Below are 25,991 nucleotides of genomic sequence, written 5' to 3'. Positions count from 1 at the left end.
AGAAGAGTGTGTTTGTGCCTGCCGGTCGGTGGTAGTGTGGTTTTTCAAAAACCTCGTGAAGCAGGGAGTGGATGTTGCCAATATTTGGTTCATCGAATGTAATATTGTGGCAAGAAGTGTTATAATACATGAGTTATCGGAACGAAATTTCTTTTTAAATTCTTGTCTGTAGGTGTGCACAGGTACCCGTGACATACCTTAGGGTGTTTCTGTCCCACCGCCTCCCCCCCCGCCCCTCGCCGGAGGTCAGTAATCCTTTCTACAATGTCCCTGGCTAAAGGTCTTCTGGCCCCTTCCTGATCACATGTGGTGATGACGGGGCCACCCATTCCATTTTGAGCAGTGACGGTCTGTTTGAAAGTTCTCCCTTCTGTTGAATTCAGATGTGTCTTCTGGAACTTTTCTGCTCGTTGATTCCATTTCTGCCCACCCAAGCAAAGTTTTTCAGGCTCCTTACTAAATCATTAAATTTAATCATCATATTAGCATGAAATCATTAAATTAGCAAGTCCCTACATCCAGGCATGCCCCATTGAATTTATACCTGGTTTTGTGTTTTTTCTTTTTTTTTAGGGTTTCTTCATTTTTCAGAGAGAGAGAGAGAGAGAGAGAGAGAGAGAGAGAGACAAAGCGTGAGTGGGGGAGGGGCAGAGAGAGAGGGAGACAGAATCTGAAGCAGGCTCCAGGCTCTGAGCTGTCTGCACAGGGCCCAGTGTGGGGCTCAAACTTATGAACCAGGAGATCATGACCTGAGCCGAAGTCGGACACTTAACCGACGGAGCCCCCCAGGCGCCCCGAATTTATACCTGTTGTCTCCATGGAATCGACACCCTCCCTCTTCCCTCACTACCATGTCTTGGCCTGGGCCATAGATTATAGTGCAGCCTTTCCACTAGAATCTTTGTCGTGTAGGCTGGCATTTAGTTTTCCTGAGAAGACCTCATTTCCAGACCTTTACCCAATCTGGTTACTATTCTTTGCCTTGCTCTGCTTTCCTTCGTTTCCCATGTAAAATATGGCGCCCACAATGAACGTAGGTTCCCAGAAATGGCTTAACCGTGGTGGCGTGTGGGAGGGTCTAATTCCATTACTCAGGATGCTGTGCTTCTAGCGTGTGAACTGAGAATCAGACCCCCAAACTGTGAATGATGCGATCCCAGCTGTTTTAGATTTTGAATTTTTTTTTTTTCAACGTTTTTTTTTTTTTATTTATTTTTGGGACAGAGAGAGACAGAGCATGAACGGGGGAGGGGCAGAGAGAGAGGGAGACACAGAATCGGAAACAGGCTCCAGGCTCTGAGCCATCAGCCCAGAGCCCGACGTGGGGCTCGAACTCACGGACCGCGCGAGATCGTGACCTGGCTGAAGTCGGACGCTTAACCGACTGCGCCACCCAGGCGCCCTAGATTTTGAAGGTGCCATCTACACCTCCCTGTCAGCTGTAAATTTGGTCAGCACACTTTCTTCGTCCGGTTGTAAGTCATGGGGGGGTGATGCAGATATTGAGAAAGGCAGCCGATACCTAGTACTTCCTTACCGTTTTCCAAGCGCGTGTGTATCTTCTGCGGCACTGAGCCTCCACACTGCAGATTCCCTCATTTCTGCGTCAGTTAGGGTTAAATCGATTTGAACACGATGTTCAGGGGCTCTTTACCATTTCATCAGTGATGGAGCCACCCTCAGGCCATTGAGGATATGGTGGCTCCTCCCTTTTGTCAGCATAGATAAATGGCTTTCTCCTCTCTCCTCTCTCCCTGTCCACCCACCACTCTGCTTTCACCTCTTTTGCACGGTCCACGTTTCCAGAATGCACCCCCTTCTCTCCCATTCCAGGCCTCCTGACATCAGGCTGCCTCTGCCAGACGTCCCGTTGCTCACATGTTACTTGCTCACCTGAGTATTGCCCAGTCCCCCTCAGATGGGAGTGACGGTCCCTCCCAACCTGTGCCCAGAACATCTGACGCCCACCCTGTTGTCACACAGATTACGCCGTACTCACCGGTGAACTTCGGTATTTCCTCGTGGGACAGGGAAGCTCAATAAATATAGGAACAAAATCGTGTGCATCATTATATATCTAATAAGATGCCCTGCACATAATTCTGTACCATAAACACTGGCTAAATGAACGCAAGCTGTGGTAGACATTATCCCACATCACCCTTTAACCCTGCCTCTCTTATCTCATGAGCATGGGTCACTAGATTACTCTCCAGCTTCCTGGAGAAGGAGACACATCTCTTTAGAAGAGAAATTGCCCAGCCATAGCATATGAACTCTTTAGCCATGGGCAGCTTAATTTTCTTTCCCATAGGGTACTAGTAACCTTCGCATTACGTTGTAATTATCTACTAATGAAATAATTTTATCTTTAATATATTAACCCCTCGTTATAGTTGCCATCACCCTCTCCCCAAAGTTTGCAGTTGGCTTTTTCTTTCTTTCTCTCTCTTTCTTTCTTGCTTTCTTTCACATTTATTTATTTTTGAGAGACAGAGAGAGACAGCGTGAGCAGGGTTGGGGCAGAGAGAGAGGGAGACACAGAATCAGAAGCAGGATCCAGGCTCCAAGCTTTCAGCACAGAGCCCGTCGCGGGGCTCGAACCCACGAACCGTGAGATCGTGACCTGAGCCGAAGTCGGACGCTTAACCGACCGAGTCACCCAGGTGCCCCATTGCGGTTGCTTTTTCTTTTGCTCAGGGTGTTTGCGAAGTAAAATTACTTCTATTTTTTTAAATGACGTATTTTAGTCTAATATATACGTTTTTCCCTTGGAGCTCACGCATTGCTTTCATGCTCAGAAAGCCTTCGTAAATAAATCACCTATTTTTAACATTACCTTTATGAACCATGTGGAATTTATTTCAGGGCCAGAGGTGCAATTAGTTTATGTTGTATTAGCTAGCCCCACCATTTCCCTCCTTGCTTGAGAAGGTTGAAACGAACCCAGAACTGGGTAGTAAGTCGTTCAGCGGCTCGTCTTGGAACAAAAATCCATTGGCTGCAGACAATGAAAGCACTACTTTCCCCCCTCGTCTTGCTTTCAACGTATCTTTGAAGGCACTTTGATTGTTCTTAGGCTTTCCTTCTTTCACATGTCAACTTGGGTTCTCCGCCTCTGTCCGTTTGTGACACACTGAAAATATTCCTCCTGTTTGTACAGGATATAAAGTTGCCCTGCGCCCCCTTGACACATTGTATATGTTGTACCCAAATCTCGGGAGTTCTCTTTGTGGATACGTTGTGTTCTTTGGATGTCTCCATCTTCACGCTTTTCTCCAATTTCATTTTTTTTTTAATTTTTTTTTTAACCTTTATTTATTTTTTGAGACAGAGAGAGGCAGAGCATGAACGGGGGAGGGGCAGAGAGAGAGGGAGACACAGAATCGGAAGCAGGCTCCAGGCTCTGAGCCATCAGCCCAGAGCCCGACACGGGGCTTGAACTCACAGACCGCGAGATTGTGACCTGAGCTGAAGTCGGACGCTTAACCGACTGAGCCACCCAGGCGCCCCACTCCAATTTCATTTTTATTATGTCATGAAATTGTTACTTGTTAAGTCTCCATTCTCCATCCTTTTAGCTCCACAGAGTCAACCTTTTCGTTGTTGTTTTTCCGAACTTTTAAAAAGTGTTTTCCTCGTGTCCGGGGTCCCTGTCTGACTCCTCAGCCCTCCTTTCCTACTGGAAAGATTCTAAGTACAGTCATCAAAGTGAAAGAAGTATAGTTATTTGACTCTTGCTTTGGGAGAAGCATCTCCATTCTACCCCAAGACTCCACCACTAAGATACAAGAGCCAAATGCAACATGACACAGAACACCTGTGATTTTCTTGGCGTCTGTCCTTAACTTACGGTGGGATGTTAGCTGGGTAGGTAGGTTCTTACTGCTTCTTTGCATCTTTTGTCTCTTCGGGGTTAATACCTCGCTCGGCCGCATAGAGAGGACGTCTGCATGGACACCTGTGCTGGGAATGGTGCGTAAGAATAACACCCCGCACCTGCCCAGAGGAACAGGTGCAAGAACCTTCGTCTCCTCCGTGAACGCTGCAGACTGCGGCCTGGTGGTATGTGTTGTCCAGCCAGTATTGATGCACGTGTCGTGTGCTGACTTTCCCGGACGTCCTTTTTTAGGCCAACTCCAGAGTTCCTCATGTCAGCTCTCCCGTTGGCGACTGCCACCTAGCGCAGGATGGCTGTGGGAGATGCTTCCACTGGGGAGAAGGACTGGCCATCCAGGGCCCCTGGCTGGATGAAGTGTCCCCTCCACATATAGCCAGGGCCGCCACAGAGCTCTGCTCAGTGCAGGGGACAGCTGTCCATGCCAGTATCCTAACCCACCCTGCCGAGTATCAAACTTCTTGTGTGAGTGGACAGAAAGCCTCAGCCTCACCTGGGCCATCCTGGAGTTGGGTGGGGAGGTTCACTGTGTCCTGCTCGGAGAGGCCTCGCATTTCCCTACTGGAAACTTCTAAAGGCCATACTGATGGAGAGCCTCCTACGCCCCAAGCGTTAGGAATGACCTGCATTAACTTAGTTATTCCTCACAGCAGCCCCTCGGGGGTGGCACCATGACTGTCTCAGTCACGTCGAGGGAATGAGACACGGGCTGGTTCAGTGACACGCAGCGGGTCGCCCCCGGCTCGCCTGTGGTGAAGCCGGCATAAAACACAAACACACGCAGTCAGGCTCTGAGCCAGCCTCCCGTCCTCCGTGAGCCCCGGGGAGCTGACCGGGCAGGGCGATGGGGGGGGGGGGGGGGGACACGGTGCCTCAGGCCTGGGGCAGCGGCCGGACGGGGCGGGCGAGGGGAAAGCACGAGCGTCCGCAGAGCTGGGTCTGGAAGAATGAGCCAAAGCCAATGTCCGTCTCTCCCTCCAGCCAGGGGTCACTGGTAAGAAGTGTGACCGTGGCTCTTTGTCATCGCGGTGTCTTGGCAGCTGGCTCAGCCCGGGACCCCCAGCTCCTTTCCTCTGTCGGGAGTAGGCTCTGGACTCTTCCCGCCCCCTCTCCAAATACTAATAGGAATGGCAGCAATCACACAGCCCAGGGCGGGTAGGATCAAGTCTCCGTGTGTGCGCGGGGCGTCCGGGACCCTGGGTCTGGCAGAAAGCACCAGCCTGCAGACAGTCCGCTTCCCGCTCTCGAGGCATCGGTGGGAGGGGAACGCAGAAAGGCCTGCTGCCCTCCGGGGCGCCGGACGCCTCCCCTGCGCCGAAGGTAACCGAAGCCAGCTTTCCGCCCTGCTCGCCAGCTGGGGACCTGCAGTGCAGGGCCTAACCGCGGGGCCCGTGCATTCCGGGCTCCCGGTGTCCGTCTCCTCCTGACCGTCTATCAGAGGGGTAGGCCTCAGACAGACGAGGGGGATGGTCTGTCCCGCTCTGGCCCGTCGGTCGCGCCGACGGGACCTTGTCCTTCCAAGTCTGCGACGTACCGGCCTCCATGTCAATAGCTTGTCCTCCAATTGCAGTGTTTTGTTGGAAGGTGGGAAGAGTACCCTTCCCTCTTCCCTTGCTTCCCTCCTCCCTCCCTCCCCCTTCCCTCCTAGAGGGGGAGTAAGCAACAAGGAAAGCAAAGCTTCCTCTCCGAATGAAGAGGACAGAATTCCAGGAAAAGAAGAAAGAAAAATGCATGAAAGCACAAGAGATCGAACGACAGCAGGGACCGCATCCAGGAAGCACACCTCGACTCACGAAAAAAAACGAGTCGGACGTCCTTGGGACCGAAGAAAGAGCAAAACAACCAAAAGGAAAGAAAAAGGAAATAAGAAGAATCCCTACAAAGAGTAACTCCATGGCACCTCCTATGGAACCCGAGACCGCCAAGCTTCCTCCCGTCCTTTCGCCTCCCCTCTCTCCCCCACATCTCCTTCCCTCCTCCCTCTTTCTCTCCTCCCTCCTCCTCCCTCCCTCCTTCCCTCCTCCCTCCTTCCTTCCCTCCTTCCCTCCTCCCTCCCTCCTTCTCCACAGCCCACAGCTTCACTCTGGGTCAGAGTTCCTCTTCACCGGGATCACCAAGCCCAGCAGTGGAGCTTCCTGTCTGCCCTCACTGCTTAACTGTCTGGGTCCACTTCCTCGTCTTCTAAACGTCAGACCCAGAGAATGTTAGTGCTTCCTGAGCCTCTGCCCTGCAGCACCACCTGGGGAGAATGGGGATGGCTTGTCCTGTAGGACTTGTGGCTCCATCACACGCGACGCTGGTCCTCTGGGTGGCAGAGTCCCGGTTAGCACCGTCTACCCCAGAGCAGCGAGCGGCCCTGTGCTGCCCTCAAGCCCTAAGCACACCCACAGCACCGTGACTTGTTTTCCCTCGGAGAAAACCTCGTTCCTTTTGCTGAAGGCAGAAGCAGGATCTGAGCAACTGTGGCCTTAAAACAGGCTTTACAGGGACGCCTGGGGCTCAGTCGGTTAAGTGTCTGACTTCGGCTCAGGTCATGATCTCACGGTTCATGAGTTCGAGCCCCACGTCAGGCTCTGTGCTGTCGACTTAGAGCCTGCTTCAGACCCTCTCTGCTCTCCCTCTGCCCCTGCCCCACTCGTGCTTGCTCTCTCTCTCAAAATAAATAAACGTTAAAGAAAAAAAAAAGACTCTTAAAAAGCATGCTTTACAGATGTCCTCTGGTAAAGCATTGGACCAGCTTGTGCCCTCATCAAATGCAAACGTGTGGGAGGTTGAGCTTTGAAGAATGCAAGGCTAGTTCAGCTTTCATAATCCGTCGCATCGCCATGTGAATTTGTTTGTAATAGAGCCCCTCGCTAATCACTTTCATCTGGGTTTTAGAGGTTACAACTGGATTCTGCAGCCAAGAGTCTCAAGGACACGCCTGTGTGTGTCTTTCTCTTCGGTCCACCTTGTGGTCAAGGCGGAGGTGAAACAGTTTGCCAGAGGACAGGGGGCAAAACAGGGACAAGGTCATTCACTCTGAATCAGACTTCTGGTGTTTGTCACCTTGTGTCTCCTTCCACTGCTGTGTTATTTTAATATGATGTCACGTAAAGACAGAAAAGGTAGGTTTGAGATGGGGGAGAGGAGATTATGGATGATAAAGCTGGGCAAAATACCCTTAATCTTTAAAGATTATGGGCAGAGGCTCCCCAGGCCTGTTTTGATATTATAATATTACATTATAACGATTTATTGTCTCTGGCATTTCCATGCTACAGGTTAAGTGTGAGCATCAGCAAATGTATGCATATTTCCCACAAATTTTAATTTGCCTGAAGTCCTTTCTGTCTGCGTGTTCGCGGTGAGCTGCGTTTCTCGAGGCCGCCGTGAAAGTATCGTCTTCGTTCGTCTCTTGGAGGTGACAGTGTTGGGATCGTTGAGATTTTGTGAGCCTGTGACTTTCTGGCACCTGAGCCGGGTCGCTGGGGCTTCGTCAGTCCGAAAGGAAGCTCTCAGAAGAACGAGGGAGGGATGTGACGTGTGGAGCTGACCCCAAGAGCAGACGCTCCAACAGTGAGTTGTGCTGGGACATTGTAGTCATGTCTCTGGAATTTCCTTCTGAGCCACAGACGGGCCCAGGTCAAAGGGCGGATTGTGAGGTGTTGGGTAGCACAACCCCCCATGTGGCAGCCTTGGGATGCTCTGTGGTCTAACGGACCAGGCTAGGACAGGAGGCTTGTCTCTGTTGGGGCCTTGGCTTGCATGCTTTTGAAATCCGAATTTTCTACATGATGATAAAATTTTAAAGGATAGGATTTCAGGATTTTGGAGGGGGGAGGAGTATTGATAACTTTCCTAAATGAAGATGTTTTGGAAATGTGAATTCTTCACTTTATACAATCCTAGTGAGTCTTTAATATTTCTTTTTTTTTTTTTAAATGTTTATTCATTTTGAGAAAGAGTGAGACAGAGCATGAACGGGGGAGGGGCAGAGAGAGAGGGAGACACAGAATCTGAAACAGGCTCCAGGCTCTGAGCTGTCAGCACAGAGCCCAACGCGGGGCTCGAACTCATGGACCGCGAGATCGTGACCTGAGCCAAAGTCGGAGGCTTAACTGAGCCACCCAGGCGCCCTGATTCTTTAATATTTCTCATTTTATTGCCTGAGAAAGTCACTGTCTCTAAAACGAATAGGAGTCGCAACACGATAACTTACTGGGCCCAGAGACCAACCAAGTGGGCGTGTGGAAGCAAGGTTCAAAGGTATTTTTGCCGGCTGTGAATGCTGCCTCCCCTCCCCTGTGCCCACCCTGCCCTCACCCCACTGCCGGGCGCCTCAGGATCACAGTCTCGCTATAAATGTGCCTCAGGAAATGTAATGGTCACACGTGCTAATGAAATGCTTTTTAGTTTTTATTTTTGAAAGCCACGTGCGTTTCCAAGCTCTGAATCAGTGACCCTTGTAACCATTTGTACACCAGCATTAGGTTTCTGTGAAAATGTCATGAACAGTGGAACTCGGGCTATTTCTTTAATTATTTTTTAATGTTTATTTTTGAGACATTAAGAGAGCATGAGCGGGGGAGAGGTAGAGAAAGAGGGAGACACAGAATCGGAAACAGGCTCCAGGCCCTGAGCGCTCAGCACAGAGCCCGACGCGGGGCTCGAACTCATGGACCGCGAGATCATGACCTGAGCCCAAGTCCGACGCTCAACCGACTGAGCCCCGAACTCGGGTTATTTCTTCAGAGCGCTTCCTCCGTTCGTGTGTACCATAGTGCATAAATTATGTGGCAAGGGACAAAAACAGGAGAGGGAGGAGGGAGACGTGATGGGAAAGGGAAAGGTGATGTGTAGAGAAAAGAGTCATAATGCGAAGCCTAGTAACTTCTGGTCGCCATTTTTTTAAATTCCACCTGCAGAGAGAGGATGTATTGGGTTGTTCGTCTTCAGTATTCCGACCCACCCGTGTGACCATTACAATTCTCATTTGTAAACTCATGAATGTGATTCGACACGTTAAAAAACACAGGCAATCTAGAACCGATTTGTTGAGAAAGAAGCTTCTCAGGATCCATTTCCTCTGGCTGACCTCAAACACCGTGATTTTGTTTTTCTAGATAACGTTTCTTGTTTTTACATTTGTTTTAACTGAAAAAAAAAAAAAAAAAAGTCAGTCATATTTGGATGGTTTGGGAGGAAACTGCCCGTAAGCCTATTACCCTAGCACACCAACTATTTTTATGTTGGCCTCCCGATTCCTGTCCACATGCACGATGATTTTATAGGCTGCCTTTAAACTACACATACTGTTTCATTTTCGGCTCTGCTCACCTAAGCTGGCATCGTAAATGCACGTCTCTGTTTATGCACAGTCTCCCTGATTCCATGTGGGTCTTAACCGCGGAGTTGGATCAACAGCGTGGACACCGGCTTCCAAAGTAAAGCTTTTCTATATATCCTTGAGCATCACGGTGCATTTGGCAGGCCTCTGTTTGGTGTAGAATTGTATTTGTGGCAAGACGATTTATGTTGGGGTAACGGCCAGCTGACATCTACAAGAAGCCGTGTTCTCCGAAAGGATTTCCTCTGAGAGGGACGCCAAGGCTCCCAATTGTGTCTGAGCAGCTGGAAATGAAAACAAGCAAAGCACTATTATTTTACAATTGTTCAGTTTCAAAAGAAAACTTGAGTAGGCCTGGCAAGGCAGACAAAGCTGCAGATGTCCACTCTTTCTCGCACACGCCCAGGATGGTGAACCTTTTCTGAACTGATGAGAGCAGGACGGGCCCGTCTTCCTTCAGTCCGGAACAACAAACCGTCCCCCTTTTGAGGAAAAAAAAAAAAAAAAAAAAAAAAGCCCCATCAGTGCCATCAAAAGACAGGCATACTTTCAAAACCATGATGATTCAAAGTTGGGTTTCTGTTTGGGCTCAGTTCTCTGGGCTGCGTTCCCCCCCCTGCCCCTACCGCCCAGGGACATTTTGCCTTCCCAAAGGGAGACAGCGTATAAATTCCCTGGTAACACAGGGTGCGTGGTCATAAATTCCCCAGGCCTGAAAACGGAGGCTCTTTGGAAGAGAAGAATGAATTTGGAAAAATTCAGTAGAGCGTCACCTCTCCAGGGATAGTTAATTCCTTCAACTGCTGAGCAGATAAGGTGAGATTCTTTAACGGAATGAGGATTTTATCTTTCAGATGAAAATGAGAGCCGCACAGTAAAACTTTTATGTGTGGGTGTGAGCTCAGTGTCACATCACACTTTGCGTGCTTCGAAATAATTCTGAGAAAATGATATACGGCCTCTTTGGTGTTGCAATTAAACCTTCATTTGAGGGGAGCCTGGATGGCTCAGTCAGTTGAGCATCTGAGTCTTGATTTCTTTTCAGGTCATGATCCCAGGGTTGTGGGATCGAGCCCCTCGTGGGGCTCCGTGCTGTGCGTGGAGCCTACTGAAGATTCTCTCCCTCCCTTTCCCTTTGCACCTCTCCCATGCTTGTGCTTTCTCTCTCTCTCTAAAAAACAAGAAAGAAAACAAGCAAAAAACACCTTTATTTGGTATCTTGGCGATTCCAATTTCCCTTTGTATCAATTTTGTTGAAATGTGGATAAGTAAGTCAAGAACGTGTTTATGTCCTTAGCTTTTATGATGAAACAAAGCTCCAAACGTTGTGTTTTAGGGACATCTGGCTAGCTCAGTTGGCTGAGCATCTGACTCTTGGTTTCAGCTCAAGTCATGATCTCACAGTTTATGAGTTCGAGCCCCCACATCGGGCTCGGTGTTGACAGCAAGGGGCCTGCTTGGGATTCTCTGTCTCCCTATCCCTCTGCCCCTCCCCTGCTCTCTTTCTCTCTATGAAAAATAAATAACCATTAAAAAAACACTTTGTGTTCTGAAGGTTCTATAGGGACAGGCAGGTTTCCTTTATAAAAATTCTCTTGTGTCCCCCACCCTTCAGAGAATTTTCTGAAGCCTATGGTGTCTTTAAAGGAATTTCAAAATAATGTCCTGGATGGTTGTGCACTTTTTCTTCCTTGAACCTCCTCTGTGTTAACGTTGGGTTCTTTCTATTAAGAACTGAATTGCTGGGACTTTGTACCTTTTGACGTTTGGACCCACTTCACCAATTCCCCCCAACCTCCTGACACCCGTCCCCCCCAGCTCTACAACTACCAGTAGGTTCTCTGTGTTCATGAATTTGTTTTTTTCTTTTTTTGTTGTTTGTTTGTTTGTGTAAATTCCATATATAAGTGAGGTCATTTGTCTTTCTCCGACTTATTTCACTTAGCCTGATGCCCTCAATGTCCATCCGTATTGTCACAAATGGCAAGATTTCCTTCTTCTAGCTGAACGATACTCCGCTGAATATACGTACCACATGTTCTTTATCCATTTATCCACCAGTGGACATGTAGGTTGCTTCTGTGCCTTCTCTGCTGTAAATAATGATGCAGGGAAAAGGGGGATACATTTATCTTCTCGAATTCATGTTCTCATCTTCTCTGGATAAATACCCAGAAGTGGAATGACTCTATCGTGGGGTAGTTCTATCTTTAATTTTTTGAGGAACCTCCATACCGTTTTCCACAGGGGCTGCACCAGCCTGCGTTGCCACCAGCCATCCACGAAGGTTCCCTCTTCTCTACATTGTCATCAACACTTGTTGTTTCTTGTCTTTTTGATACTAGTCACTCTAACAGGTGTGAGGGGTATCTCACTGTGGTTGTGATTTGTGTTTCCCCGACGATGAGTGATGTTGGGCATCTTACCATGTGTCTGCTGGCCATGTGTAGGTCTTCTTTGGAAAAACGCCCCTTCAGACCGTCTGCCCATTTTATAATAGGATTGTTTGCAGTTTTGCTGCTGAGTCCTAAGAGTTCTTTATATATTAACACCTTGCCAGATATGTGACTGGCAAGTAATTGTCTTCCATTCAGCAGGTTGACTTTTCATTTGGTTGATGGTTTCCTTTGCCGGGCAGAGGCTTTTTATTATGATGTAGTCCCATTTGTCTATTTTTTGAAGCTAATGGGTTTTTTTTTTTTTAATTTTTTTTTCAACGTTTATTTATTTTTGGGACAGAGAGAGACAGAGCATGAACGGGGGAGGGGCAGAGAGAGAGGGAGACACAGAATCGGAAACAGGCTCCAGGCTCCGAGCCATCAGCCCAGAGCCCGACGCGGGGCTCGAACTCACGGACCGCGAGATCGTGACCTGGCTGAAGTCGGACGCTTAACCGACTGCGCCACCCAGGCGCCCCGCTAATGGGTTTTTTTTAAATGAAGTCAGCCAGCTGGGATGCCTACTGTGTGCAGTTAGTGGTTTCTAATGGGATTGGAGCCCATTCTCCTTTTAAGGCGATTAACACCTAACGTTATGGGTTCCAAGAACGAATAAGGACTTTTCACAGAGCCACCTCATGCCCATGGCTGCCTGCTTTGGCTTTTATGTGCAAAATGGCAAACCTCTGGACTGAAGTTCTCCTCCGTTTGTACCGTCCTTTAACCTCTGTTGGAGTGCTTATGGGCGTGTGAAATTTCTCGTGATGATTTTTCTAAGAGCTGGGGACTGCTGAGTCATTACTGTAACTCCCATTCGAGAGACTTTATTTGGGCCCCATGCAGGCAGAGCCTATTGTTTTGGTTAAGATCCCATAACTAAGGGAATCTGACTGGATGGTAGCTTGGTGGGTGAGGAAGTCACCCTCCTTCTGGCGAAGGAGACTTTTCTCATGGGAGTACAAACCAGTTTGGGACATGCTGATGGTTAGAGAATAATCCCTGTTGAGCCAGAAGATGCTATCTCTCCCATCTTTCCTGGAGAAAGCACTCTTGAGAAGGGACCACGATAGCTGTGCAGGGAGATAAGGCCAAGCCTGCCCTTGGGTCTGCATGAAGCGGCTGCTCACTGGGCAAAAAGAAGGTGGCTTCAGCGGGGGCTGCAGAGTCCTGTACCAATACGAGGGCTTGGAAGGACCCTTCTGGGTCTTCTGGTCCAGACAGCGGTGTTGGAACTTGCTCTTACCCATTGTAACAGCCAGTAGGTACATTTCCGGGAATTCTGTGTGCCAGGGGTAAAACATAGAGCCATTATTGACATTAAATTATATAAATTTAGAGTCAAGTATGTTATATTAAAAACAATGGTAATAAATACTCAAAACCCGTCACTAATGGATGGGAAGTTTCCTGTTATTTGACCAGACTTCACTACCATCCGTGCTCCTGGAATTATTTAAGTCTATTGCGTGTGTGGGAAATACCATCCGTGTTGTCGTGTGGACAGTAACTGGAGATCAGACACCGTGAAGATATCTGGAGTGCAGAGAGATAAGTTTTGGTTAGAGCGGTGGCCCGCTGACATCTAGAAGGAGCCTCATTCTTCAAAGGATTTCCTTTGAGAGGGATGCCAGGGCTCTAGCAGATGCTACAAACTAAGGCTTCTTCCTTCCAGAAAGCCAGTTATTAAAGCTCTGGTGGCACTCCATTGGTACCAGCCCAGTCGCTTTTGTATATGAGACGGGGCTGCAGAGACGAATGGACCCGGGGGGCCAGGACCCGGCGTGGGTCTCCTCTTGCTTGCCTGGATGCTCTTTCTGTTACAGGGCCGGTGGTGATAGTTGTGAAAGGCACAAGGGTCGGGGGTCAGGCTTAGCTGTGAGCATTTAGCCTCCCACGTTCTTCTATCACAGGTGAAAGCAGTGTAGGGACTAGGGTACTAAACGATTATCCTGTGGAGAAAGAAGCTTCACAGACATCAAAGGCAGTTGCGCGCGGGGTGGTCATCTGCTCCCGTGTGCTCGGTAAGGGGGACTGTCGGGGGGACAGGAGAGGTGGCAGAGACGGGATACTGAAATCTGCCCCTGATGCGTGGTGATACAATTACTGAACGGAAGAATGATTAAAGCGCGGAACACTTCTCGCCACCTGGTATCAGGTTATGAATGTATTTGCTAATTTATTTTGTATCTCCCCCGTAAGAACGTAAGCTCCATGAGGGCAGGGACCTTGTCTTGGGTGCTCTTGGACACCCAGCTCCCAGGATAGTGCCTGGCACATAGAAAGTGCTCCCTGAGTGGTTTTAAAGGAAGGAGGGAAGGAAGGAAGGAACCCCTCCTGCCACTTCTGCGAGATTGGCCCAGAGCGCTGTGCCTGGTGTGGTCCAGCATAGGGCGCCTGTTAACCATCTGTCAGGCTGTTAGACTCTCAGTGACCATCGTTTGTCTTTCTTCGTAGATGACGGAGGGCCGTCGATGTCAAGTACATCTTCTGGATGACAGGAAGCTGGAACTCTTAGTACAGGTAAGTGGCTCTTGGCCAACGTTCTGAACTTCTTCCGGGGCTGATGTGGTTCAGTCTCCGATTCAGCCGATGGGTGGGGGAATATGTAAACGGGTTTTATTTTAGTTTTTAACACAATTTATTGTCAACGTTAGCTAACACACAGCATGTACAGTGTGCTCTTGGCTTCGGGACGAGATTCCCGTGGTTCGTCGCTTATATGGACACCCAGTGCTCATCGTAATGAGTGCCCTCCTCGATGCCCGTCACCCATTTGTTTTTTTGTTTTTTAAAAAAATTTTTTTTGGGGCGCCTGGGTGGCGCAGTCGGTTAAGCGTCCGACTTCAGCCAGGTCACGATCTCGCGGTCCGTGAGTTCGAGCCCCGCGTCAGGCTCTGGGCTGATGGCTCGGAGCCTGGAGCCTGTTTCCGATTCTGTGTCTCCCTCTCTCTCTGCCCCTCCCCCGTTCATGCTCTGTCTCTCTCTGTCCCAAAAATAAATAAACGTTGAAAAAAAAAAAAATTAAAAAAAAAAAAAAAAAAGAAGTTGCTCTTCCTTTAAAAAAAAAAAAATTTTTTTTTTTAACGTTTATTTATTTTTGAGACAGAGAGAGACAGAGCATGAACGGGGGAGGGTCAGAGAGAGGGAGACACAGGATCCGAAACAGGCTCTGGGCCCCCAGCTGTCAGCACAGAGCCCGACGCGGGGTGAACTCACGAACCGCGAGATCATGACCTGAGCCGAAGTCGTACGCTCAACCAACTGAGCCACCCAGGCGCCCCAGATGCCCGTCATCCATTTATAAACGGGTTTTAAATCCGTATCCCAGAGTGTCTGAGAGAGGGATGGCGCACCGGGGTATTTTTGTGTGTGAGTGCTGTTTTCGTTCGTTCTGTTTCTTTGTACACCGCGCCTCAGGCATTCAAGACCAGATGTATATCTGACCTCCTGTTGCACGTCTCTAGAAAAGGAAATTCCACAACTGCCATTAGCTGTTTGTACTTGAAGGAGTTTGCTGTAATATAACACAAATAGGTTTCGCTGCCGCTAAAACAGATTTGGTCGTCTTCCCTGCTCAGAGAGGGATAGGGAACCATTGGCTGTTTTCGAGTTAAGCTTTTGTAAGTGTTGGGGAAGAGGAGCATTTTCCTGGCTCTGTCTTCCCTCCGAGGGCCAAGTCACCTCCCTCCCGTGGGTCAACATCACATCACCCTGGAACATCTACGTGTCCCTTGACCCGCAGGAAATCAATCACTCCATCTCCAAACTGAGCACACATCAGGGTCCGAGAAGTCAGAGCAGTATTAGAATCAGAGACCCCGGTCTTGTTAAGCTTACTGTTGAAAAAAAAAAAAAAATCACTGTTTCACTGAGAACCCTAAAGACTCGTGAAGCTGCCCAACTTGACTTAAAGAACTTACATCTGTTGTTCGACTCCCAACTTTTATCACTGTATGCACTCGACATTCTCAGATGTCTGTCAGACTCTCAGGGCAGTGCTCCTCATTACCCAGAACGTTTTGCCAAATAAGCTGTAGTCCGTCAGTACGTTGAAATGGTGCCTGCATGCTCTCTTCCACTGCGGGAACTGGTTCTGTTGCAATGGAAGATTCCCATACAAATACCCTTACCTCATGCTCCCTCGTACATCCCGCTTGGATTTGGAAATGTTCCGGTTGCTAACTTAAAAGAATTAATGCTTTAAAAAAAATTTTTTTTTGGTATTTATTTTTGAGAGAAAGAGAGAGACAGACAGAATGTGAGCAGGGGAGGGGCAGAGAGAGAGGGAGACACAAAATCCGAAGCAGGTTCCAGGCTCTGAGCTGTCAGCACAGAGCCCCATGCGGGACTTGAACCCGTGAACTATGAGATCATGACCTGAGCTGAAGTCGGACACTTAACCGACTGAGCCACTCAGGTGCCCTAATACTGGTTTTTTTTTTTTTTTTTTTTAACGTTTATTCAATTTTGAGAGACTGAGACAGAGCGCAACAGGGGGAGGGGCAGAGAGAGGGAGACAGAATCCGAAGCAGGCTCCAGGCTCTGAGCTGTCAGCACAGAGCCTGACACGGGGCTCGAACCCACAAGCTGTGAGATCATGACCTGAGCCGAAGTAGGACACTCAACCAACTGAGCCACTCCGACGCCCCAAGGAATTAATACTTTTAATTAGATTTAAATTATAAAGGCATTACAAACGCAATGTAGGAAACATAGAAAATAGGGAAAAGCTCATAATCACCGCACACTAATTCCCCTATTAGTCTCATTTCAGCAAATTCCTTTCCAGCATTTTTTGTAGTTCTATTTCTTGCAAGGTTATCATCATTGTGTGTGTAGTTCTGTATATTTTATTTTTCCACCTAACGTCTTTCACTGGCATCTTCCAGGTTGCTATAAGTTTTCATCTTTGTTAATATTAACAGAAATTCCAGAAATGGATATACCATCATTATCTAACCATTCACTCATTTGGGTACGTTTAAGGTTTTCTGTTTGTTTGTTTTATGGTTTTTCCGCTGTTACCGGCAAATGCCGTCATTAATTTACCCGTGTGTATAGAGCTGTCCCGTGTTTGGGATTATGTCCTAGGCTAGATTCCAAGATTTATGGCCTTATTAAGAGTCAGACTTGTGGTTTGGATGTGGGGGGTGAGGTGAGCCAGCATACAGGAAGTGTAAAGTGAGTTAGATCTCCTCCGTTAGCAGAATCACTAACGAAGTATTTGGAGCTTTCAACTGTTAAGAATCAACATGAAGGATTTGTATGGGAGTGGCCTTGTGTTTTTTTAGATGCTTTTTTTTTTTTTTTTTTTTTAAATCAGCGTGTAGAGGTGTGGAAAACAGCCACTGTCTGAAACAGGAAATGAGGCCTCAAGTGGCAGTGAAGTTATGATCTGTTGGCCAGCCTGCCCTGGGAGGATGTAAACCAGGGCACTGGAAGTGAACTTGAGTCACAGAAAAGATATTTAGTTACTGCTATGCACAGTTTAGGAAGGGCCATCCTGAGCCCTTCACAATCCAGATGGTGAGAAGTCACACTCTGCCCGTCCCCTTGGGAACACACGTCACATGTTACTTCCTCTTGCTGGAACTCTCCCTCCCACGCCCGCACCCCTGTGCCCTGCTGGTTTCTGTTAAGCCTCCAGTTCACGGCTTAGAAGATACTTTTCCCCCAACCTCTTGGCCCTACCCCCTGCCCCCCCCTCAAGTCTTGTTCTTGGCTGTGTCTCCTCCCCTGTGGGTCCCCTCTTCGAGCACTGCCACAATTCCGTGTCACAGCTCGCGGTCACTGCCTGTTTACTCTGTTGCCCAGAGCCGCCCACAGTTTGAGGGCTGAGTCCGTGTCAAGATCGCTGTGTATCCCCAGCACCCGGCAGAAATGCCACTGAACAGATCCTTGTGGAATGAAAGAATGGGCTAATCCTAAAATGCCCTGGTATTATTTCCCCAAAGGACTTTTTGGCATGGAACCAATGGCTTGGCAGAGGATTTAGTTTAGCACACACAAAAAAAACTATACATAAAAAAAAAAAAAAAAGACAGTGGGCAAACACCAAGTTAAATATGACTTTTCTTTCTCTTCCACAAAGTTCTCTTGCTCAGGGTTATGTTCTTTTGACAAAATCCTTTTCTAAAGGGAATCCTGTATTGTTGAGTTCGTTTGGACCCACGCTAAGTTTTTGGTAGAATAAAACGCTTGGATCCCATAATTCTCTTTTTGATATTGCTAACTCCACAGAGTGACGCCCTTGCAGGTTCCTTTATACTTCAGTCACCCAAGTACATTGAGGGCCGAAGGGTTTGGTGTTGTTGGTTTGAAGACCAGTTTCAGAGTGTGACAAGGCTCAGATGAGGAAATGGCCCTGCTCAGTCTTGTGACCTGGAGTTGCGGGGCTGGGGAGGGGCGAGTGTTGCCGACGACGTGTACCCTCCAGGGTCTGTTAGATGGAGAGGCAGGTGTGGGGGAAATGTTTATCCCCCACGGGGAAGCATGTGCAGGTTTACACAAGAGCGGCTGGTCGAATAAAATCAGTAGGTAGCGGCAGAGATGGGAGGTCTGGTTTTTCAGCCGCTGTTAGAGTTAGAGACGCACGAAGGCTACATCTCACAGAACTTCGACGGCACGAGAGAAGCGTTAAACGACGTGGAACCAACAACGAACAAGACCTGCGTCCGACCAGGAGGATTCTGATAACCGGGCACCCTCACAGATCATTTCCTGCAGTGGTGAGGACCTGGCCCCTGTGACGATAGCATTTCCCTTCTTTGGGTTATAACAAAATGGCCATAATCCCAACATTTAATGCTTCTTCTAAAGCCCTTTTGGGGGGCGCCTGGGTGGCTCAGTCGGTTGAGCGTCCGACTTCGGCTCAGGTCACGATCTCACAGTCTGTGAGTTCGAGCCCCGCGTCGGGCTCTGTGCTGATGGCTCGGAACCTGGAGCCTGCTTCCGATTCTGTGTCTCCCTCTCTCTGCCCCTCCCCCGTTCATGCTCTGTCTCTGTCTCAAAAATAAATAAAACATAAAAAAAAAAAAAAAATAAAGCCCTTTTGGGATTACTGAGCAGAATCTGTGCTGCCAAATCCCTGATTGCCCTGAGTAGATCCCTCAGTACCCGTACAGGCGAAAGGGCAAAGGTCCGGAGTGCACACACTAGGATTTAATGTTTGAAAGGTGCATCTTGAAACCCACGTCCAGCGGCCCCCACAGCATTACCGTGCGACTCCGTAAGTCCTTAAATTCCACTTAAGGACAGCCGGAACGATGACGTGGGTTTTCAAGAGACAAAGCCAAGCCTCCAACGTTGGTCGTCGTTGTGTGACAGGTTTCCAGCCAGATCACCCTACCCTCCCACCTGGAGACCCTGTCATTTGCTCTGTCAGCCAAAATTGTTTCAACCAGTTAGAAATGTAGTCGGAAAAGCCTGCGTCAGAATGAGGGAGGCCGCCCTCAAGTATGTCTGTCAGCCTCTTCCTGATGCTTCTGTGGCCAGATAAGAGGGCGTCACGAGTGTTTTGTATTAAAGTAACATTCTCAAATCCTATCTCCAGGTGGTTATTCCTTTGAAATTACTTTCTTCATTTTTTTATTCTGCCTAGGTAGGGGAGCATTTTGAAAGCAAAGAAAGGGAACTGTGCTTTAGCCTTAGCGAGAATCATTTAAATAAGACCCAGGAGAATTTCCTGACAGTGAGGGTCAATAGTTGGGGGATTGGAAGCGGTTAATAAGGAAGATTCCGGATTCTTTCTCTTGCGTTTCTTAAAAATAGAATAGATTTTCACTAGATTGGAATGGCTGAGGTGTGGCCGTGCCTTATTAGGTTCTCCTGAGGCTTAGGACATGACGCGGCTGCCTGTCCTACAGGAAGGCAGGCCGGGACAAGAACAACAGACACGTGCCTCGTACTTGTCTCTGGGCTGTGCCCGGCTCTGTAGACGAGTCGAAGTTATGCTCTGTTGGCTGCAATTCTTCCCTCGGATGGTAGAGCTTTACGAATCGGATTCCTCTCCAGCCCCACGACCCTGCCGCCGTGAACCCCTCTTTGTGTTCTGTTCAGGAAGCTGCCCCGGGATGTCAGGCGGCATTCCAGGATTGCCGTGTCTCTCCCTCTGACCCAGTCTCTCGGGAGCCTTGGGCGGCACTTTGCTGACCATCCACTTCTGTTAAAATAGAGGAACAGAGTGTCCTGTGACTCTGAGAAGTGGAGCCCGTTGTTGTTTTTCTTTTTTTTTTTTTTTTTTCCAGGAGAATGAAAGATAGTAGCTGGGCTCTGGTTGTACATTACACGGTGTCCCCAGTTCTGAGAAAGCTGGTGGGACAGAAACATCAGGAAGGATCTAAAGCTGTGCTGTGTAGTGAAATGCAGTGTTCGAAATGTGGGCGGCCCAAACCGAGATGTGGTGTAAAATACACACCAGATTTGGAAGGCTTCGTGTGGAAACCAAAGGAAAAAAGCGAAAAAATCTTATTAATGGTTTTTATATTGATGATTCCATGTTGAAAATGAACTATTTGGGGGGCGCCTGGGTGGCTCATTCGGTGAAGCATCTGACTTCAGCTCAGGTCACGATCTCACGGTTCACGGGTTTGAGCCCCACGTCAGGCTCTGTGCTGACAGCTCGGAGCCTGGACTCTGCTTTGGATTCTGTGTCTCCCTCTCTCTCTGCCCCTCCCCCACTTGCGCGCGCGCGCTCTCTCTCTCTCAAAAATAAATAAACATTAAAAAAAAATGAACTACTTGGGGGTATCTTAATTGGGTTAGAGAAAACATGTAATTAAAGTTAATCAAACCTTGTTTAATAGGACTCCTAAAAAAATCTTATTTCATACTGGCTCACATTTGTGGCTGACATGGTATTTCTGTTGGACAGGGTACCGCTAAAGGATAGAGAGAAGATCATTAGAGAGAAGATTGTGGGCACAATCAAATTGTTTAGGGCTGCCCAGATTTCATACTGGATGTCCTCCCCAGGAATGAGCACATTTTACAGTTCCTTTTGGGGTATCACTGGGGCACATCTCACTTAATTTTTATATTGACAGTGTATTGATTTTTTTAATGTTTATTTTCGAGAGAGAGAGATAGAGTGTCAGTGGGGGAGGGGCAGAGAGAGAGGGAGACATCGGGCTCGAACTCAGGAACGGCGAGATCATGACCTGAGCTGAAGTCAGACGCTTAACCGACCAAGCCACCCAGGCGCCCCTATGCTGACTGTGTGAAGCCGGCACTAACTCAGCTAATAAGGAAACAGAAATTCAGGAAGGTTAATTAATTCACTTGAGATCATGTAGTCATGCGTACAGCTTGAGCACAGCTCTTCTGATGCTACATCCTGTTTTCATTTCATTGCGCTGTGAGAAGTCTGCATAATACAGACCTGGGACACGGTATAGTTCACCTGTAATGTGGCCGCTATGCTGGCCCCCAGCACCGGCATCAGAAACAACTGGAATTATCGCTTCTCGGCCTTTTGCCTAAGATCAGGTGTAGAAACAACTAGAATTAAAGGCTTCAGCCCCCATCCCAAGTCTAGAACCGAAGATGGGCTTCCCCGGGTCGTTTCGTTTCTGTGAGCTAAGTTCCTAGTCTGTCTGGTGGAGATCTGAGCGTGTGACACATGTAGTCCAGGATTTCCACATCAGGCATCAGCCTCGGGGTATCAGGTGTGGAAGGGACAAGCAGCAGTGGATGAAACCTTCTCATCATTTTTCTCCTGACAAGTCACGCTGGTGATATTCCCGCTTAGAAGTTGAGTAAGTTAATATGGGCCCTGAGTAAAGCAGCATAGAGGGTAAAGGAAATTTCCCGGCCTATAATGAGCTTAAAAAAAAAAAACCATACAACGTCTGGTACCCTACTAGTGCTGCAAAGAACAGACAGACAGACTTGGGTTCTCTACGTGTGTGCACACCCCCACGTACACACCCTCACACTGCATTCTCAGCTCCGTCTGTGGTTAAGGATGTTCTTCTGTTAAAAAAAAAAAAAAATGCAAGGGACGGTTTTCTACCAAGCAAACCAGGAATTCCCCCAAAGCACGTGTTGCCAAGAGAAGGGAGAAAAAATAGAGAGTTGAATCCATATCTGCTCAGCTGAGGAGGGTGGTCCGATTTGCTTGCTGGCCCGTGCACTGAAGCATGAAGCGGCATGCCATCTGCTCCTGTCTGGGCCGAATTCACCAGGAGGTATGGTCTCAGCCAGGAGTGGGAAGCCATGTGCAGGAGCTGCAAGCCGACTGAGGGCCTCAGTGTTAGAAACCTTCTGTCCGGGACCTCCCAGACCACCAGGCCACCTCAAAAAAAAAAAAAAAAAAAAAAAAAAAAGAGCCAGAAGGGTGTCGATCAGCACAGCTTTGGCTGACCTCACACTTCACCACGATTGCCATCCTCATTTATTAGTCTCGTCTTTGCAGAACGGGGTACTCTACCAAATGAGCCAAACAGATGTGTTTCCAGCCCCCGGGGGGTGGCTGGTAATAGGTAACATTTTAAAGGCACATGATGAAGCAAATTGATGTTAAGGTATAGACGAGAGGCAGAGACCGCAAGGCTGAGTCTGCATGTAATCAGAAGTTCATTTCATTGCACGGAGGAAGAAATAGCCCGTAAAACATACCCTTGGGGGACACACCCAGCTAAGAGTCTCCCTCTGGGCAATAACTGAGAAACTGGTGAGCTGCGCTCGGGTTGAGAACAAAAGAGAATCTCCCGTCTCCCTGAGGGGCAGTGATGGAGGGAGGAGTGTCAGGATCGGGCAGATTGATGCAATCATCCGGGGACCCCGCCCCCAACACACAGGCGCACGCGGCTCCTGGACCAGACAGCTCAGCCAGGCACAGGGTAAGAAGAGGTCGTCTGGGGCTGTCGGGGTCCAGGCTCTGGTTGCCAGGCAACAACCCCTTTGCTCCCCTCCCCCACTTCCTCCAACACCCCCACCCCCATTCTCCCTTGATGCTAATTTCAACCAGTTTTAAAAAGTGTTCGCGGGAACCGTTTGAAATGGCCGATTTGGGGCCGACTTTGTTCTACACAAAGGACAGTTTCCTGTGGTTCACCCCAAATGGGATGGAGAATAAGGAAAGGGAGAGGAAGGCAGTGCTTCTCCATGTCTTCCAGGAATGACCCTCCAGAAAGTTGATTTCATGTTTTTGCTTTGGTGTCACTGCCGAGTTATTTTCTTTGTTTTCCTCGATCCCTTTACAAAATCATTTTCCACATATTCTGCAAAGTAGCCCAGTTGGAGTGTAGGCAGATAAGGAACCTCAGGAGATAGCTTGTCCACCCTGGGCTCCTAGTTTTGCCTCTCGGCTCCCGAGGGATAAGAAGGGTGGGGCGGAAGTTGGGGGGTGGATTGAAACAAACTTACCACACAATGCAGCTCAGCAAAATGGGAGTGGTTTTGTTTGCAGGGGGCGGGGAAGACACACATAAAAACACGCATATGTGCACACACCCCTCAGAACTGTGTGGCACCAACGAGAAAACCGGCCATCTGGAAGCGATGCCGTCACAGGAATCTGGGAATTAGCAAATCTGGGTGTTTTTTGTTTTTCATCCATAACTCACAGATTGGTGTTTGGCACATTGCTCAGTTCAAATACTTGCTCATTTGGTAAACCTCAGTTGTTCATCTGCTACTGTGCTGTGGAGATCCGAGCGCCTCCCCTTGGGGCACGAGGTCAAGTCTAGAGGCAAGATATGATTCAGGCCGTAGGACTTTTTACAAACCCGGGGTTGGGGGTTCCTCTTCCCGAAAGGGGCTACCTCCTGTACTGGGGACAGCCGCCTCCTGGTGCACCTGTACCAGCCGCACCCTGTCCTCCCTCGTTAAGGAGCCCAGATCTGCTCTTTCTGGTGGCTCAAAAGCCATCCGTTCATTCTGTTTGAATTCCTCTGTTGGCCCCTGCCAGCCTTCCGTAATCGGACGTGTCCTTCCTACAAGGGCAGTATATTAAAGTCGTGGACAGTGTGGTTCTGCCCCTCGCTGCCCCCTCTCTGGGTGTGCCCTAGGGGGTCATAGTTGCGAGTCTCTGCCTAGCAGAGCGGGCGTCCTGAATTTTACAATTGTGTGGAATTAGAACCATGGGTGTAGACAGAAGCAACCACATGACCCCACAGTAGTCCTTAAAACCGGTGGTTCGCAAACGTCTCTTACTTGCAGAATCCTCCGTCCAGTCCGTATAGGTAGAGAAGGTCTGCATCCCACCTGCTGTCCATCGTCTCTTATAGTGACTGACCCAAGGGGTGTCCATAGACCCTTCAGGGCTTGGAAACCACTCTTCTAGGTAGAAAGCAGATGACGGAAAATAGAACTCTTCTTTGGGCTTTATGCAAATGAATGCATTCCTGAACAGTTAAGTGTAAATCAAATTTTAATTACATAAACATCTTTCGAATGCTAGGAGAAACTTCATAGCTTAGTGATTAATCATCACATTAGCTAGTTGAGCACTTTCTTTCTATACCAGACTCTGTTCTCAGTGCTTTATGTATGCTGAGTCATCAGCTCGTAGTCCCCTTCACGACTCAAGGAGGAGGGTGACTGTCACCATTCTCATTTTGCAGATGAAGAAATGTAGGCACAGAGAAGTTAAGTAACTTGTTCTAAGTGGCACAGCTAGTGAACGGTAGAGATCTGACTCAAAGTCAGGCCCTGTGACTCCAAGGAAGAGCCGGTTCAGTGCTTTGGGAGCACAGGCTTTGGAGCCGGACGGCCTGGCTTCACGTCCTGACCAAAATTCAAACTCGGCCCAGGCCGTGAGGTTCCTGACTCCACATCTCAGGAGCTCCATAACCTTGGCCTATTGCACAACCTCTGTGAACTTCAGTTCCTTTATCTGTGACCTGGGAAGGATAATGGCCTTCAGTCTTCCTGCTGTAAGGGGATCTGCAAATTGATCCTGTTGGTATCCTAGCGTTGTGGTTGGGAATCAAAGATTAGAACATGTAAAAATGCTTAGAAGACTTCCTGGCACCTCATAGGCACTGTGTGAGCCTGGCAACAGGTGCCCAGGCTAGACCACTTAGTCGCTATGGTCACCTGGACAAGCCGCGTGCCTCTGCTAGCTCATCGGTAAAATGGGAACATTGACCACCTCAGCCTTTTGGGGAAACGCTGCAGAATTTCCTGTGTTGTTATTCCTAATACTTTGGTGTTCATTACGACTCTGTGCAGGGCTCTGTGGTGTATTTGTAGTGTTCAGTGCAAGTTTACGTGACCGCGATGGGTTGACCGTCTATCAGATGTCTTAACTTCTCCATCTTCCAGGCTCCCCTGCACATCATCCCCTGATGTTTTCATAAACACTGGTTAGCAGTGTTGATCCTTCCAATGTCACACGTAACTCACGACAAGGTCAGATGAGGGCAGGCAGGGTATATATGGACGTGCATTCATGCAGAGTACAGATAACCATCTAGCTCCGTGAATTCGGTTTGGACCTCCGATTATGTCAAAGCATGCTAATCACTTACCATTCTTGGACAGAAGACAGAAAAAAATGTTTTTGATGGTTGCAGCCCAGTATCTTAGAAGTGACCCTATCCTTAGAGCTTTACCTTAAAATGACGCTGAAGCACAATCATATACGGATGGATCATATTGGCCGTGATACGTGGGAAGGTAAAACCAGAGGGCAAATCCTTTCCTTTGTAAACAAGTTAGTGATTGGTTTCCCAGCGCATTACTGACAAACTCAGCTACTCACAAGTTCACATATTAATTCTTGCTTCCCCATTGGGCGTTGTATCCTTTACAGAGATTGTGGCCTGCTAGCCAGATTTTGGAGTGCACAGTGAGATGGATGCCTTGGGGCATTTAGATGTATTCGGGGCGGCTCTGTGAGGCTCAGAAGAACACGTCCCCTCCCCACTGCTGGATCCGAGCAGCCTTTGATGATACTTGGGCGAACCTTATGGCTCCGGAAATGCCTGACTGTCAGTTCAAAACGGGTCAGCATTTTCTTCTTGAAGGGAAGGAGATTTCAGAATCCCAGGCAGAGTCCTTTGAGGGAGGCAATAGATCAGGACAATGATTCTTTCAATTTTAAATTGTTGATAGAGCCTAAGATGTATTACAACATTAAAGTGAGCCATGTGTCGGTATTATAAAAATCTTTTGTTAGCCTTCCTTCACTGTAGCCTTCCTTCCTTACAATAGCGTTCGTGATTTATAAAATAACAGAAAATATCATTGCACTTATACAAAGGTATGTTAGAACTGCCCGGATCCTGCGGATTACCTTGATTTTCCATATCGTTTCACCACATGTCTGCAAGAGCCAGAGAGATATGGGGAAACCACTGCCTTCTCACCTGCCTTTTTT

At 48.4% G+C, this 25,991-nt stretch overlaps 1 protein-coding gene across 2 annotated transcripts in view; it reads left to right on the top strand.

Annotated features, from left to right (window-relative positions):
• FRMD4A (FERM domain containing 4A) overlaps window positions 1-25,991 on the top strand; it is a 215,167-nt gene that overhangs the window by 12,978 nt on the left and 176,198 nt on the right. For both annotated transcript variants that reach the window (XM_030323364.1, XM_032593827.1), the window contains exon 2: window positions 14,120-14,185. In XM_030323364.1, the coding sequence (XP_030179224.1) occupies window positions 14,120-14,185 (66 nt within the window). The remainder of the gene's footprint in view (window positions 1-14,119; window positions 14,186-25,991) is intronic.

The sequence above is a fragment of the Lynx canadensis genome, chromosome B4 (assembly GCF_007474595.2).
Source record: "Lynx canadensis isolate LIC74 chromosome B4, mLynCan4.pri.v2, whole genome shotgun sequence".
Taxonomy (NCBI): domain Eukaryota; kingdom Metazoa; phylum Chordata; class Mammalia; order Carnivora; family Felidae; genus Lynx; species Lynx canadensis.
The sequence above is the reverse complement of the archived record's forward strand: the minus strand, read 5'-3'. Positions and strand labels throughout refer to the sequence as shown.